Below are 16,733 nucleotides of genomic sequence, written 5' to 3'. Positions count from 1 at the left end.
TGACTCTATTCGTGACTCGTGAGGCACAGTGTCCAAGGTAGAGGGAGCTATATCTACTCTTGCCAAGAGAACTACTATTCCTATTGAGGATAGTTGTTCTTTCAAGGATCCCATGTATAAGAAGCTTGAGGCTTTTTTGAAGAAAATGTACATTCATCAGGGATTGCAGTGGCAGCCTGTTGCTAGTATTGCTACAGTTGCAGGGGCAGCATCTTATTTGTGTGATGACTTATCTAATCTAATCTTAGAGAAAACAACTATAGAGGAGATCCAAGACAGGATCAAGGCTCTAAAGCGAGCCAATACCTTTATTTGTGATGCTAACATGCAAGTTCTTAGGCTGGGAGCTAAGATTTTTGGCTTCACTGTTTTATCTTGCAGAGCTCTGTGGTTAAAATCTTGGTCTGCAGATGTAACATCCAAGTCCAAGCTTTTATCTGTGCCTTATAAGGGTAAGACCTTGTTTGGTCTGAGTTTGGCTGAAATAATTTCTGAAATTACAGGTGGAGAGGGCACTTTCCTACCTCAGGATAAAAAGAATAGACTTAAGGGTCGACAGAGTTCTAATTTTCGTTCCTTTCGTAACTTTATGGGACAAAAGTCTTGCTCCTCCTCTTCCAAGCCGGAACAATCCAAGTCTTCTTGGAGGTCCAATAAGCCTTGGAATAAAGGAAAGCAAGCCAAGAAACCTTAGGAATCGCCCCCATCCTGTATTGGATCAAGTGGGGACAGACTCTCTCTTATTTTCGTCAGGCTCAGATACGCAATGTCCTAGATTCTTGGGCCGTAGACATAGTGTTCCACGGTTAAAGAATAGGATTCAGATCCTGTCCCAGGGGCAGATTCCACCTGTCAAGGTTATCTGCGGACCAGATAAAGAGAGAGGCCTTCTTAAAGGGATGGTAAGGTCAGAAATGTTTTATGCATTTTTAAACCGTAATACTAGCTATAAAAAGTTCACCAGATACCTTGTGCTGCGCTTTTTCAATCGTTCACTTGCTATTGTGGACAAAAAATATGTAGATTTCCAAACCCACCGTGAGGCTAATTTGCATTAGCCAATCACGGTGGGCAACCTGTGTTTTCGCTTCCCTTCAGTTCCAGGTACTTGGAAGAAAACGCATGCACTCTGATGTGCCTAATTTTATTGCATGCGCTTTGTGTTTTGCAATTCCATCTATGATGTCAGCGGTTGTAAATGTGCATGCGTAGGCATATGTAAATCAAGCCAAATAATATATGTGTGTGTTTGAGGTTTCAATACTGCCCGTTTTAGGGGGCTGGAAGTTGTGACGTCAGGTATAGAAATAAACATTTTAAAACATCATCGGACCTTCGTTTTGAAAAACATTAATTGTAAGTAAATTCACATTCATAAATAATATGTAAAAGTTTGCATTTGAAAAAGTGATATTTTTATATTGACTTTACTAATACTTTAAACTGCGTAAAGGACCTATCTTCCCAGTGGGTGATTGTTCCAGCTCCTCTAGAGGAACAAGGTCTAGAATTCTATTCAAATCTATTTGTAGTTCCAAAAAAGGAGGGCACTTTCCGTCCCATACTGGACCTGAATTGTCTCAACCAATTCCTTACGGTTTCATCCTTTAAAATGGAGACTATCCGTTACATTCTTCCTTTGGTTCAAGAGGGTCAGTTCATGGTGACCATAGACCTGAAGTACCCGTATTTTCATGTTCCCATTCACAGGGATCATTATCAATATGTGAGGTTTGCCTTTCTGGACAATCATTTCCAGTTTGTTGCTCTTCCTTTTGGCCTTGCTACAGCTCCCAGAATTTTCACATAGGTTTTGGGGGCCCTTCTGGCTGTGGTCAAGTCCCAGGGAATTGCGGTGGGGCCTTATTTGGCGCCATCTTTCATCTTTTCATCTAGCAAAATCTCATACAGAGATGTTGTTGTCTATTCTACTTTCCCACGGGTGGAAAGTGAATCTGGGAAAGAGTTCCCTTGTACCAGATACAAGGGTGTGTTTCTTAGGAACAATTATAGATTCCCTGTCCATGAAGATTTTTCTGACGGACGTCAGTAAATCCAAACTTCATGCTTCTTGCCTTTCTCTCCAGTCTGCTGTTCGTCCATCAGTGGCTCAATGCATGGAGGTGATTGGTCTGATGGTTCCCTCCATGGACATCATTCCTTTTGCTCGATTCCATTTGAGACTTCTGCAACTTTGCATGCTCAGTCAATGGAACGGGGATCACTCAGATCTCTCGCAGAGGATACATCTGAATTCCTCAACACGAGTCTCTCGTGGTGGATTTTACATGACCATCTGTCTTGGGGTACATACTTTCTGAGGCCTTCTTGGGTGATTGTGACCACGGATGCCAGCTTGTTGGGCTGGGGAGCAGTTTGGGGCTCTTTAAAAGCACAGGGCCTGTGGACTCCAGAGTAGTCTTCTCTTCCAATAAACATTTTGGAGTTGTGAGCAATCTTTAAAGGGCCACTGTAAGTAAATATTTTCTATGCCTGTTACTAACTAACTACCCCAAATACGCTTTTTATCAATAGCATTTCATTAACATATCTCTACCGTATATCAGAAATCGTGTCTGCAAATTTAATTGTTTTCCAAACCCACTCCGTGGGTATCCTTTGCTCTGTACCAATCCGCTTACAATACCTAGGTTTCAAAATGGCGCTTTAAACACAAAGTTACTGGTTTAAGTATTTTGAACACGCAGTGCTGAAAATAGTGGGCAGGATAACGTGACATCATCGGCGAATAAAAGATATAACTTTTAGAACGTTATGAAACTTCGTTTTGGAGAAAATATAGGTCAGTAGGTTTTAATTAATGTTTATTAACTTTAATATGTTAGTTGTTTAGCTTAAAAATTATAACAGAAAGTAATCCTTTAATGCTTTAATAGCCTGGCCTCAAATAGCTTTGGTCCGATTTATCACATTCCAGTCAGATAACATCACCTCGATGGCTTACATCAACCACCAGGGAGGAACTTGGAGTTCCTTGGCTATGAACAAGGTGACTCGCATTCTGCAGTGGGCGGAGTCTTACTTTTGCCGTTTCTCTGCTATCCACATACCTGGGTGGACAACTGGGAGGCGGATTTTCTGAGCAGGCAGACTTTTCATCCGGGAGAGTGGGCTTTTCACCCAGAGGTTTTCACAATGATAACTCTCAGGTGGGGGGTTCCGGAGTTGGAGCTGATGGCATCTCGTCAAAATGCCAAGCTTCCAAATTATGGTTCAAGATCAAGAGACCCTCAAGCTGTTCTGATAGACGCTCTGGCGGTTCCTTGGAACTTCAATGTAGCATACCTGTTTCCTCCGTTTGCTCTACTTCCACGATTAATAGCTTGCATCAAACATGAGTGAGCGTCTGTGATTCTAATAACTCCTGCATGGCCTCGCAGGATCTGGTTTGTGGATCTGGTGACAATGTAATCTCTTCCGCCTTGGAGGTTACCTGTGAGGATGGACCTTCTACTTCAGGGTCCCTTCCTTCATCCAAATCTGGATTCTCTGAAGCTGACTGTTTGGAGTTTGAACATCTAGTTTTGGCTAGATGTGGCTTCTCTGAGAAAGTCATAGATACTCTGCTTCAGGCTCGTAAACCGGTTACTCGCAGAATTTACCATATGGCGTAACTACCTTCATTGGTGTGATTCAAAGGATTTCTCTTGAAACAAAGTAAGGGTTCCTCGTATTTTGGCTTTTCTTCAGGTGGGCCTGGAGAAAGGATTGTCAGTCAGTACTCTGAAGGGTCAGATTTCTGCACTGTCCTTTTGCATAAACGTCTGGCAGATCTGACAGACGTTCAGTCTTTTGTTCAGGCCTTGGTTAGAATCAGGCCTGCGTTTAAACCTGTTGCTCTTCCTTGGAGCCTTTAATCTTGTTTTTAAAGTTTTGCAGCAGGCTCCGTTTGAGCCGATGCATTCGGTTGATATTAAGTTACTATCTTGGAAGGTCTTGTTTCTGATTACTATTTTTTCTGCGCACAGAGTTTCCGAAACTTTCGGCTTTGCAGTGTGATTCCATTTTTCATGCTGGTAAGGCGGTCCTATGTATTAAGCTGGGGTTTCTCCCTAAGGTAGTGTCGGATCGCAATATTAATCAGGAAATTGTTGTTCCTTCTTTTTGTCCTAATCCTTCACAAAAGGAAAGTCTTTTGCATAAATTGGATGTTGTGCATGCTCTTAAAATTTACCTTCAAGCAACTAAAAGTTTTCGGCAGACTTCTGCCTTGTTTGTTGTTTTCTCTGGAAAGTTTAGGGATCAGAAGGCCACTTCTGCTACTCTCTCTCTCTGGTTGAGAAGTGTTATCCGTTTAGCTTATGAGACAGCTGGACAGCAGCTTCCTGAGAGAATTACGGCTCATTCCACTAGAGTGGTTTCATCTTCTTGGGCTTCCAAAAATGAAGCTTCAGTGGAGCAAATTTGCAAGACTGCCACATAGTCCTCCATACATACTTTTTCCAAAGTCTACAAATGTTATACTTTTGCCTCAGCTGAGGCTTATTTTGGGAGAAAAGTTCTTCAAGCGGTGGTGCTTTCGGTTTAGGTCCCCCTGTCTTGTTCTCCCTCCCTTTCATTCTGTGTCCTCTAGCTTGGGTATTGGTTCCCACTAGTAAATAGAATAATTTGTGGACTCTCTATGCCTTAGGAAAGAAAACAAAATTTATGCTTACCTAATAAATGTATTTATTTCCAGGCATGGGGAGTCTACGGCCCACCCTTATTTATGTTCAAGCGACAGTTTTTTTGTTAAAACCTCAGGCACCTCTATACCTTTTGTGTTATCTTGTTTTTCCATTTTCTTTCTGCCAAATGACTGGGGGTTATGGGTAAGGGAAGCAATACTTAACAGCTCTGCTGGGTTGCTCTTTGCCTCCTCCTGCTGGCCAGGAGTGAATATCCCACTAGTAATTAGAATGATTTGTGGACTTGATTATCAAGTAAGCATAACATTTAAAAAAAAAAAATTGTGTGTGATTCAGACGGTGAATAAAAGTTTCGAATTTATTTATATTATCAAATTTACTTAGTTATCATAGTATTTTTTTGTGGATGAGATACCTAGATATGTAGCATGTACATTTATGGTGCAATACATGATAGGAAACTGTTGCCACCTTGTGTTCTTGCAAGTGTATAACATAGTAGTAAAGCCGCTGCCATATATTGCTCCAGTCATGTGTACACTCCCACACATGCCTACCTGCTTTTCAACAAAGGATACCAAGAGGACAAAATAAATTTGGTTGTAATAGTTAATTGGAATTTTACACTCTATCTGAATCATGAAATACATTTTGGGGTTTCATGCCCCTTTAATTGTTGGTCTTAAAATCAGTGTAAATATTTTCTTGTTTAAATAAAATTATTTGAGATGCTAAATTTCTAAAAACATATATCCAATACAGTTATTTCTATAATTGTTGGCTGTCCCCACTGATCTATGCTAGGGAAATACCAAAGGTCTCTTGCCCAATCAGACACCATACTTTTGTCTTGTCTGGATTTTACATCAATGCTTTTTAAATACAAATGCTAGGAAAAAAACACCCAGGAAGGTGGCGCACTTTTATACTAATAGAGATAAAAACAGACAATATAAAGAAAACAAGCCTATAGCTGTAGGACACTTTTTGACAGCTGTGGAAATATTTAGAGACCTTAAAAGTATTGCAGCTCTATATGTAGTATATTTAAGATCTGTATACAAAATAGTCAGATACTTCAACAGTGTATGTGAAAAGTTCCACTGTGTTAACTTGTGGTAAGAAGAAGTCCAATTTCAGGACGGTACAAGGCAGCTCCACTTGTGGAGAATGATCTCGGTTCCACGTAGTGATCTAGATCAAAAGAGAAAGGGGCGCCTCATAGTGAACTCTGTAAACAAAGATGTTAGAATTGAGTAAAGAATAAAACTCACAATTGAGATGGCACTTGTAAAAGTGCAAACAGGCAGGCTGACGATTGCAGTGGTCAGCTCACTGGATACTTGTCCCGTATCAGGGTTGGTGAAGGGATTTCTCCTATGTCTGGGTAGATGCACTCTCCGGTTTCTCAACGTCCAACCATGGATGTGCCAGTAGGGATCTCACAGTGAGTCCGAGTGAATGTACTGGAAAAAATCACTTGTAAAAGGGTCACAAAGTTGAAGTTACGCCAGGGCTGGATATTTCAACAAGACAACGACCCAAAACACTGCTCAAAATCTACTCTGGCATTTATGCAGAGAAACAAGTACAATGTTCTGGAATGGCCATCCGAGTCCTCAGACCTGAATATCATTGAAAATCTGTGTGGTGATTTGAAGCGGGCTGTCCATGCTCGACACTCATTACAGGCTATAGGAAGCGTCTATAGGCTGTTATTTCTGCTAAAGGAGGCTCTACTAAATATTGATGCAATATTTCTGTTGGGGTGCCCAAATTTATGCACCTGTCTAATTTCGTTTTAATGCATATTGCACATTTTCTGTTAATCCAATAAACCTAATTTCACTACTGAAATATTACTGTGTCCTTCAGTTATCTGATAGATCAAAATGAAATTGCTGATCTAAACACCCAATTATTTATAAATGTAAATCATGGAATTTGTCAGGGGTGCCTAAACTTTTGCATACAACTGTATATGTTTCTACAGTAACTTGGAATTCTGTATAGAGTGTAGTTATTAGAATAGAAGAACAAAGATCACTTGTTAATATAGGTCACTGATTGTAAAAGGACACTACCTTGCTATAATGCAGTGTGATAACTGTGGGAGGAAGTCGGGTGAAAATGTCAAAACTAGCTGTCTGCTATAAATAAAGAGGTGTGTGGTTATCAGGCAAAAGGAAATAGGTTACAATATCTTGATCTGTAGGAGTACAGGGAGATATACCGGTATATGTGAGGGTATCCACATGTGTAAAACGGAAGAGTTTGTTGACACAAGACCAGTAAACAAAAAGGATCAGATTGGAAAGTTAGGAGACATTATTGCATATGTTTAGTATGAATATCAATTTCCTATTAATATGCTTTTTAATGTACAAGTACAAAACCCTTTATTCAAACTGCTTGAGACTGGAAAAGGTTTAAATTTCAGAATTGTTTGGAATTAAGAATATTTGTGTATTTTCATCTGTAAAATGGGACAGTTTGGAGAGGGAATTATGCCAAGTGTAAACAACAATATTTTATGTCATTTAACCAATTTTTATATGTCCTAATACAGCTTATAAATGTAACCTAAAGGTAGTTTTATAATGCTTTTTATATACATAGTAACATCAGATTGTATTTTAGAATACAAATACCAAACCAAAGACAGAGAATATTGCAACTTTGGCTTCAATGTACTAAACGATGTGCGGAAAAGCTTTTCAACTTGAGAAGTTGTCTACACGTCTTCATGACATACGGGCAGCCAGCAAAGGGCCTGTCAATCACCCCGAGTGAGCAAGTTTGGGGCGATTTCTCTCTGCCACCTCCGAAAGTTTAAGAAGCAGCAGACTGATGACCGCTGCTTCCTACATTGCGGGTAACAGGCTGGCACGTGCGAACCTGCCCCGCAAGGGCTCTGAAGCAGCTTTGCATCCTAAAAGCTTGTAGCTATGTTCAAATGGTTTGGTTTTGTAATTATCTCCTTTACATTACTTTTTTGTTATTTTTTGCTCACAAATATTTTTTGCTTTAATCTAATCCACTTGGTAAAATGGTACCACTCTTTATCTGTTTTTTTACAGAAATTAATTCCACAGATAGAATTCCTTGGTTTGAGTCATAATAGTGTATCTTCAGTTGAGAATCTACAGGTATGTAGAGCGATTTTGTTACTTTTTTATTATAGTTTGCTTCATCTAAAAAACTTTATGTTCAGTATTATTTTTTATGCTCTGCCTGAAAATTTTTATTCCCCAATTTTTTATTTTTAAGTACGAAGTTTATTTTCACAATTATAGACTTATGAAAATTGTATTTAATGTAATTAATGCATCATATGGGCTTTAAACTCAAAACTGATTTCCCCATAAGATGTATTAAAGGGACAGTATACTTTAAAAGCGACACAAAAGTCAAAATTAAACTTTTATGATTCATACCTAGCATGCAGTTAAATGGCCGGAAATAGTGTTGTCATTTAGTGTTCTGGCAAATGGATAACATTATTGCATAACTTCTGCCATATAGTGATTGACACATGCACTCTGCTGAGCTTATGTCCCTGCTTTTTAACTAAAGATACCAAGAGAACAAATAAAATTTGATAATGGTAATAAATTAGAAATTTGTTTAAAATTGCATGCTCTATCTGAATCATGAAAGAAAATAAATTGTGGCATGTCCTTTTTATTATTATTTATTAAATGTTGTAGTTAGAATGAAAATGTTAATATATTGATATGACAAGCCGGACATTATATTTTAAATTAGCCATTTACTAACCATTTTTGTTGTTTCCTGTAGCACTTGTACAACCTGATTCATTTGGATCTTTCCTACAACAACCTCTCGTCACTGGACGGTGTCCATGCAAAGGTCGGAAATATAAAGACATTAAATATATCCGGAAATGTATTGTCAAATCTCAGTGGTCTAAATAAACTGTATTCCCTTGTAAACCTGGACTTGAGCAGCAACAAAATTGACCAGGTATTGTATATTTAAAATATATATATATAAAAAATAACAGTTGGCTTTCAACATTGTGTTCATGTTTTTTTACTAAACGTTTTAATCTTGTCTGCTACTTTTACCTTTTGTTTATAAAACGTGGTCTGTGCACATCATAAGCTGTCAAAAGAAAAATATTTTTTCTTTCCAAAAGCTAACCAAACAAAGGAACGCTGAGATTTTCACCTGTTAAAGGGGCACTCAAGTCAAAATAAACTTTTATGATTCAGAAAGAGCATTCAGTTTTAAGACACTTTCCAATTTACTTCTATTATTACATTTTGCACAGTATTTTTATTTACACAATTTCTGGGGAACAAAATCCTACTGAGCATGTGCACAAGCTCACAGGATATATGTATACTAGTCTGTGATTGGCTGATGTCTGTCACATGATACAGGGTGCCAGAAAATGAGAGAGAAAAATAAATTTGTCCTGAAAAAATCAGCTTTTTTGAAATTTAGAGTAGGTGTTAAATCATTGTCTTTTTATTAAATACTTGTTAATTATGCAATTCTAGTACATTGAATGGTCCTTTAACTGGGTAATTTACAGGGGTGACTGTACTGGCTGCAGCTGCTTATGTTATTGGAAATTAACATAGATTATATTTCTTTCCTATGGCATGGAGAGTCCACAATTTCATTCCAATTACCAGTGGGATATTCAACTCCTGGCCAGCAGAAGGAGGCAAAGAGCACCCCAGCAGAGCTGTTAAGTGTCACTTCCCTTACCCATAATCCCCAGTCATTCTTTGCCTCTATCACTGGGAGGATGTGCGAAGATGGTGTCTGAAGATATGTAATCCTTTAATGGGTACTTTTCCCTGCAAGCAAGGATGGGGGCTATGCTATGTCCATGTAAATCTCTTTATTAAGAGTATTGGTGGCTTTTAGCGAGGGCGAGGTGGTCTTTGCTTAACTTCTGACATTATTGCTACCCCTATTAGAAAAGACAGAGTAACCAACCCTGACTTTCTATTTTTCTTTTTCCAGAAGTGGAGGAATCTGTCACACCTTAGAAGCTATTCCCTGCCTGGCTGCAAGATCCACAGGTAAGTGCTTTACCTTCTAGGTTAGAAGGTACCAGCACTCTAAGGGTTAATCTCTCTATGGATTTTTCTTCTTGGGACTCATTGTCTCTCTTTATTAAGAGATATAGATTTATCATAAGACATTGTTAGGGGCACTGCATACTGTTGAGGGTTTTATGATGCTGACAGAAATTTAGATGAAAACTAATTTTTCAACTTAATTATTTAAGCGCTTTGAGAGATCTTAACCTTTATTTGGGGCACATATAAGCAGTTATATGGAAGGGGATAGATTTTTACTTGCACGCTGTTTTTTTTTTTTTTTTTTATGGCACAGTTTATTTTAAGTTTCGGTCAGGTTTCCCGCACTTCCACTTATCGGCTACTCTGTCAGAGCGGAGTTTGTAGCAGTGTGTGTGGAGGTCTTCATTGTTTGCTCCTGTTCGGATCATCTTAATACGGTCCTATATTTATAATTTCTCTGCTAGTGGGATAGATCGACTGATTCAAGGAGTGGTAAGCCCTCAGCAGAGCTGAGGTATTACGGTGCCGGTATTTTTATTTTTATTTTATATATAAATTTTTTGGTGCACAATATTTGAGAGTAATCTTTATTTTGATAATTTCTTGTGGGGTCCAAGTTACTTATAGTTATGGACACTATTTAAGAAAGTGGGTCTTTTAAAAAATGTTTGTTTTGCTTGGAGGCTAAAGTTATTCCTCCTGTGCAGTTTTGCTCCTCTTGTCTAAATAAAACTTTATTATTTAAAGATAAGATTTCTCTCTCAGAGCCTTCTGTCTCTCAGGCTAGTTTTGCCCTAACATTGCCTCCGCTTTCCCCTCAAACATTCCAAGCTTTAACAGTTTTGCATGCAGTGCCCTGCGGTTCCTCTCGACAACCTCCTGGGGGTGTTTATTTAACAGTTTTTTTTGCTGCGTAGATAACTTCTGTGGTTTCTGCAGCATTATCAGCTTTACCTGTTGCTTGGAAGAGGAAGTCTAAAAATATTTCTCTCTGTAAGGATTCTGACTCCGCTAAGGCTGCGTTAGTCAGTCTCTCTGTTATCTGATGACGAGGATACCTCAGTGGCTTCTGAGGGTGAGATCTCAGACTCTGACTCTATAGTGGAAAGATCTACAGATTCAGAGGTTAATTTTAGATTTCAACTAGAACATCTCTGGTTACTTCTGGAGGTGGTCCTGGCTACTTTGGAAGACTCTGACTCATCTGTCGCTGAGAATCCAAAGAAGTCTAGTAAACTAAACAGATTATATGATGCAAATTCATTTGTGGAAGTTTTTCCAGTTCCGGACCGTATGTCGGGAATTATAGCTCACTAATGGGAAAAGCCAGAGATTCCTTTTCCCCCGTCCCCTGTTTTTAAAAAAAGTTTCCTGTTGCTGACTCTATACGGGACTCGTGGCGCACAGTGCTTAAGTAGAAGGAGCTATCGCTACTCTAGCCAATATAACTACTATTCCTATTGAGGATAGTTGTTCTTTCAAGGATCCCATGGATAAGAAGCTAGAGACTTACTTAAGAAAGATGTACCTTCATCAGGGATTACAGTGGCGACCTGTTGCAAGTATTGCTACAGTCGCAGGGACAGCATCTTATTGGTGCAATGCCTTGTCTGACCTGGTTTCAGAAGAGACTACTATAGAGGAGATCCAGGATAGGATCAAGGCTCTTATTCTGGCCAATACTTTATCTGTGATGCCAACATGCAAGTGCTTAGACTGGGAGCCAAGATTTCTAGCCTTGCTGTTCTAGCTCGCAGAGCTCTGTGGTTAAAATCTTGGTCTGCAGATATATCTTCCAAGTCCAAACTTCTCTCTTAACCTTGTAAGGGCAAGACTTTATTTGGTCCAGGTCTGGCTGAGATCATTTCTGAGATTACAGTTGGAAAGGGATCTTTCCTACCTCAGGACAAGAAGAATAGATCAAAGGGAACAGGGGCAGATTTATCCTGTCAAGGTTATCTGCAAACCAGGTAAAGAGAGAGGCCTTCTTAAACTGCGTAAAGGACATATCTTCCCTGGGGGTGATTGTTCCCGTTCCTGTAGCGGAACAGGGTCAAGGATTCTATTCAAATCTTTTTGTGGTTCCCTAAAAGGAGGGAACTTTCCGTCCCATCTTAGACCTAAAGTGTCTCAACAAATTCCTCAGGGTTCCGTCCTTTAAGATGGAAACTATTTGTTCCATTCTTCTATTGGTTCAGGAAGGTCAGTTCATAACGATCATAGACCAGAAGGACGCGTATTGACATTTTCCCATTCACAGGGAACATCACCAATTCCTACAGTTTGCCTTTCTGGACAAATATTTCCAGTTTGTTGCTCTTCCCTTTGGCCTTGCCACAGCTCCTCAAATTTTTACAAAGGTCCTACGGGACCTTTTGGCGATGGTCAGATCACAAAGAATAGCCTTATCTGGATGACATCTTGGTTCAAGCACCATCTTTTCTGTTAGCAAAATCACATACAGAGATGTTGTTGTTTATTTCTCCAACATAGGTGTGTCCGGTCCACGGCGTCATCCTTACTTGTGGGATATTCTCTTCCCCAACAGGAAATGGCAAAGAGCCCAGCAAAGCTGGTCACATGATCCCTCCTAGGCTCCGCCTACCCCAGTCATTCTCTTTGCCGTTGTACAGGCAACATCTCCACGGAGATGGCTTAGAGTTTTTTAGTGTTTAACTGTAGTTTTTATTATTCAATCAAGAGTTTGTTATTTTGAAATAGTGCTGGTATGTACTATTTACTCAGAAACAGAAAAGAGATGAAGATTTCTGTTTGTATGAGGAAAATGATTTTAGCAACCGTCACTAAAATCCATGGCTGTTCCACACAGGACTGTTGAGAGCAATTAACTTCAGTTGGGGGAACAGTGAGCAGTCTCTTGCTGCTTGAGGTATGACACATTCTAACAAGACGATGTAATGCTGGAAGCTGTCATTTTCCCTATGGGATCCGGTAAGCCATGTTTATTACGATCGTAAATAAGGGCTTCACAAGGGCTTATTAAGACTGTAGACTTTTTCTGGGCTAAATCGATTCATTATTAACACATATTTAGCCTTGAGGAATCATTTTATCTGGGTATTTTGATATAATAATATCGGCAGGCACTGTTTTAGACACCTTATTCTTTAGGGGCTTTCCCAAAGCATAAGCAGAACCTCATTTTCGCGCCGGTGTTGCGCACTTGTTTTTGAGAGGCATGGCATGCAGTCGCATGTGAGAGGAGCTCTGATACTTAGAAAAGACTTTCTGAAAGCGTCATTTGGTATCGTATTCCCCTTTGGGCTTGGTTGGGTCTCAGCAAAGCAGATACCAGGGACTGTAAAGGGGTTAAAGTTCAAAACGGCTCCGGTTCCGTTATTTTAAGGGTTAAAGCTTCCAAATTTGGTGTGCAATACTTTTAAGGCTTTAAGACACTGTGGTGAAAATTTGGTGAATTTTGAACAATTCCTTCATGTTTTTTCGCAATTGCAGTAATAAAGTGTGTTCAGTTTAAAATTTAAAGTGACAGTAACGGTTTTATTTTAAAACGTTTTTTGTACTTTGTTATCAAGTTTATGCCTGTTTAACATGTCTGAACTACCAGATAGACTGTGTTCTGAATGTGGGGAAGCCAGAATTCCTATTCATTTAAATAAATGTGATTTATGTGATAATGACAATGATGCCCAAGATGATTCCTCAAGTGAGGGGAGTAAGCATGGTACTGCATCATTCCCTCCTTCGTCTACACGAGTCTTGCCCACTCAGGAGGCCCCTAGTACATCTAGCGCGCCAATACTCCTTACTATGCAACAATTAACGGCTGTAATGGATAATTCTGTCAAAAACATTTTAGCCAAAATGAACACTTATCAGCGTAAGCGCGGCTGCTCTGTTTTAGATACTGAAGAGCATGACGACGCTGATAATAATATTTCTGAAGGGCCCCTAACCCAGTCTGATGGGGCCAGGGAGGTTTTGTCTGAGGGAGAAATTACTGATTCAGGGAACATTTCTCAACAGGCTGAACCTGATGTGATTGCATTTAAATTTAAGTTGGAACATCTCCGCATTCTGCTTAAGGAGGTATTATCCACTCTGGATGATTGTGACAAGTTGGTCATCCCAGAGAAACTATGTAAAATGGACAAGTTCCTAGAGGTGCCGGGGCTCCCAGAAGCTTTTCCTATACCCAAGCGGGTGGCGGACATTGTTAATAAAGAATGGGAAAGGCCCGGTATTCCTTTCGTCCCTCCCCCCATATTTAAAAAATTGTTTCCTATGGTCGACCCCAGAAAGGACTTATGGCAGACAGTCCCCAAGGTCGAGGGAGCGGTTTCCACTTTAAACAAACGCACCACTATACCCATAGAGGATAGTTGTGCTTTCAAAGATCCTATGGATAAAAAATTAGAAGGTTTGCTTAAAAAGATGTTTGTTCAGCAAGGTTACCTTCTACAACCAATTTCATGCATTGTCCCTGTCGCTACAGCCGCATGTTTCTGGTTCGATGAGCTGATAAAGGCGGTCGATAGTGATTCTCCTCCTTTTGAGGAGATTATGGACAGAATCAATGCTCTCAAATTGGCTAATTCTTTCACCCTAGATGCCACTTTGCAATTGGCTAGGTTAGCGGCTAAGAATTCTGGGTTTGCTATTGTGGCGCGCAGAGCGCTTTGGTTGAAATCTTGGTCGGCTGATGCGTCTTCCAAGAACAAGCTACTTAACATTCCTTTCAAGGGGAAAACGCTGTTTGGCCCTGACTTGAAAGAGATTATCTCTGATATCACTGGGGGTAAGGGCCACGCCCTTCCTCAGGATCGGCCTTTCAAGGCAAAAAATAAACCTGATTTTCGTCCCTTTCGTAGAAACGGACCAGCCCAAGGTGCTACGTCCTCTAAGCAAGAGGGTAATACTTCTCAAGCCAAGCCAGCTTGGAGACCAATGCAAGGCTGGAACAAGGGAAAGCAGGCCAAGAAACCTGCCACTGCTACCAAGACAGCATGAAATGTTGGCCCCCGATCCGGGACCGGATCTGGTGGGGGGCAGACTCTCTCTCTTCGCTCAGACTTGGGCAAGAGATGTTCTGGATCCTTGGGCGCTAGAAATAGTCTCCCAAGGTTATCTTCTGGAATTCAAGGGACTTCCCCCAAGGGGGAGGTTCCACAGGTCTCAGTTGTCTTCAGACCACATAAAAAGACAGGCATTCTTACATTGTGTAGAAGACCTGTCAAAAATGGGAGTGATTCATCCTGTTCCATTAAGAGAACAAGGGATGGGGTTCTACTCCAATCTGTTCATAGTTCCCAAAAAAGAGGGAACGTTCAGACCAATCTTAGATCTCAAGATCTTAAACAAGTTTCTCAAGGTTCCATCGTTCAAGATGGAAACCATTCGAACTATTCTTCCTTCCATCCAGGAAGGTCAATTCATGACCACGGTGGATTTAAAGGATGCGTATCTACATATTCCTATCCACAAGGAACATCATCGGTTCCTAAGGTTCGCATTCCTGGACAAACATTACCAGTTCGTGGCGCTTCCTTTCGGATTAGCCACTGCTCCAAGGATTTTCACAAAGGTACTAGGGTCCCTTCTAGCTGTGCTAAGACCAAGGGGCATTGCTGTAGTACCTTACTTGGACGACATTCTGATTCAAGCGTCGTCCCTTCCTCAAGCAAAGGCTCACACGGACATTGTCCTGGCCTTTCTCAGATCTCACGGATGGAAAGTGAACGTGGAAAAGAGTTCTCTATCCCCGTCAACAAGGGTTCCCTTCTTGGGAACAATAATAGACTCCTTAGAAATGAGGATTTTTCTGACAGAGGCCAGAAAAACAAAACTTCTAGACTCTTGTCGGATACTTCATTCCGTTCCTCTTCCTTCCATAGCTCAGTGCATGGAAGTGATCGGGTTGATGGTAGCGGCAATGGACATAGTTCCTTTTGCGCGCATTCATCTAAGACCATTACAACTGTGCATGCTCAGTCAGTGGAATGGGGACTATACAGACTTGTCTCCGAAGATACAAGTAAATCAGAGGACCAGAGACTCACTCCGTTGGTGGCTGTCCCTGGACAACCTGTCACAAGGGATGACATTCCGCAGACCAGAGTGGGTCATTGTCACGACCGACGCCAGTCTGATGGGCTGGGGCGCGGTCTGGGGATCCCTGAAAGCTCAGGGTCTTTGGTCTCGGGAAGAATCTCTTCTACCGATAAATATTCTGGAACTGAGAGCGATATTCAATGCTCTCAAGGCTTGGCCTCAGCTAGCGAGGGCCAAGTTCATACGGTTTCAATCAGACAACATGACAACTGTTGCGTACATCAACCATCAGGGGGGAACAAGGAGTTCCCTAGCGATGGAAGAAGTGACCAAAATCATTCTATGGGCGGAGTCTCACTCCTGCCACCTGTCTGCTATCCACATCCCAGGAGTGGAAAATTGGGAAGCGGATTTTCTGAGTCGTCAGACATTGCATCCGGGGGAGTGGGAACTCCATCCGGAAATCTTTGCCCAAGTCACTCAGCTGTGGGGCATTCCAGACATGGATCTGATGGCCTCTCGTCAGAACTTCAAAGTTCCTTGCTACGGGTCCAGATCCAGGGATCCCAAGGCGGCTCTAGTGGATGCACTAGTAGCACCTTGGACCTTCAAACTAGCTTATGTGTTCCCGCCGTTTCCTCTCATCCCCAGGCTGGTAGCCAGGATCAATCAGGAGAGGGCGTCGGTGATCTTGATAGCTCCTGCGTGGCCACGCAGGACTTGGTATGCAGATCTGGTGAATATGTCATCGGCTCCACCTTGGAAGCTACCTTTGAGACGAGACCTTCTTGTTCAGGGTCCGTTCGAACATCCGAATCTGGTTTCACTCCAGCTGACTGCTTGGAGATTGAACGCTTGATTTTATCGAAGCGAGGGTTCTCAGATTCTGTTATCGATACTCTTGTTCAGGCCAGAAAGCCTGTAACTAGAAAGATTTACCACAAAATTTGGAAAATATATATCTGTTGGTGTGAATCTAAAGGATTCC

At 40.9% G+C, this 16,733-nt stretch overlaps 1 protein-coding gene across 1 annotated transcript in view; it reads left to right on the top strand.

Annotated features, from left to right (window-relative positions):
* Positions 1 to 16,733, top strand: part of NISCH (nischarin) — a 670,823-nt gene that overhangs the window by 183,595 nt on the left and 470,495 nt on the right. Inside the window, 2 exon segments of the mRNA XM_053721022.1 lie at positions 7,730 to 7,798; positions 8,451 to 8,641. Of these exon segments, the coding sequence (XP_053576997.1) occupies positions 7,730 to 7,798; positions 8,451 to 8,641 (260 nt within the window).

The sequence above is a fragment of the Bombina bombina genome, chromosome 7 (assembly GCF_027579735.1).
Source record: "Bombina bombina isolate aBomBom1 chromosome 7, aBomBom1.pri, whole genome shotgun sequence".
Classification (NCBI taxonomy): domain Eukaryota; kingdom Metazoa; phylum Chordata; class Amphibia; order Anura; family Bombinatoridae; genus Bombina; species Bombina bombina.
Note: the sequence above shows the minus strand (reverse complement) of the source record. Positions and strands in the feature narration are given on the sequence as shown.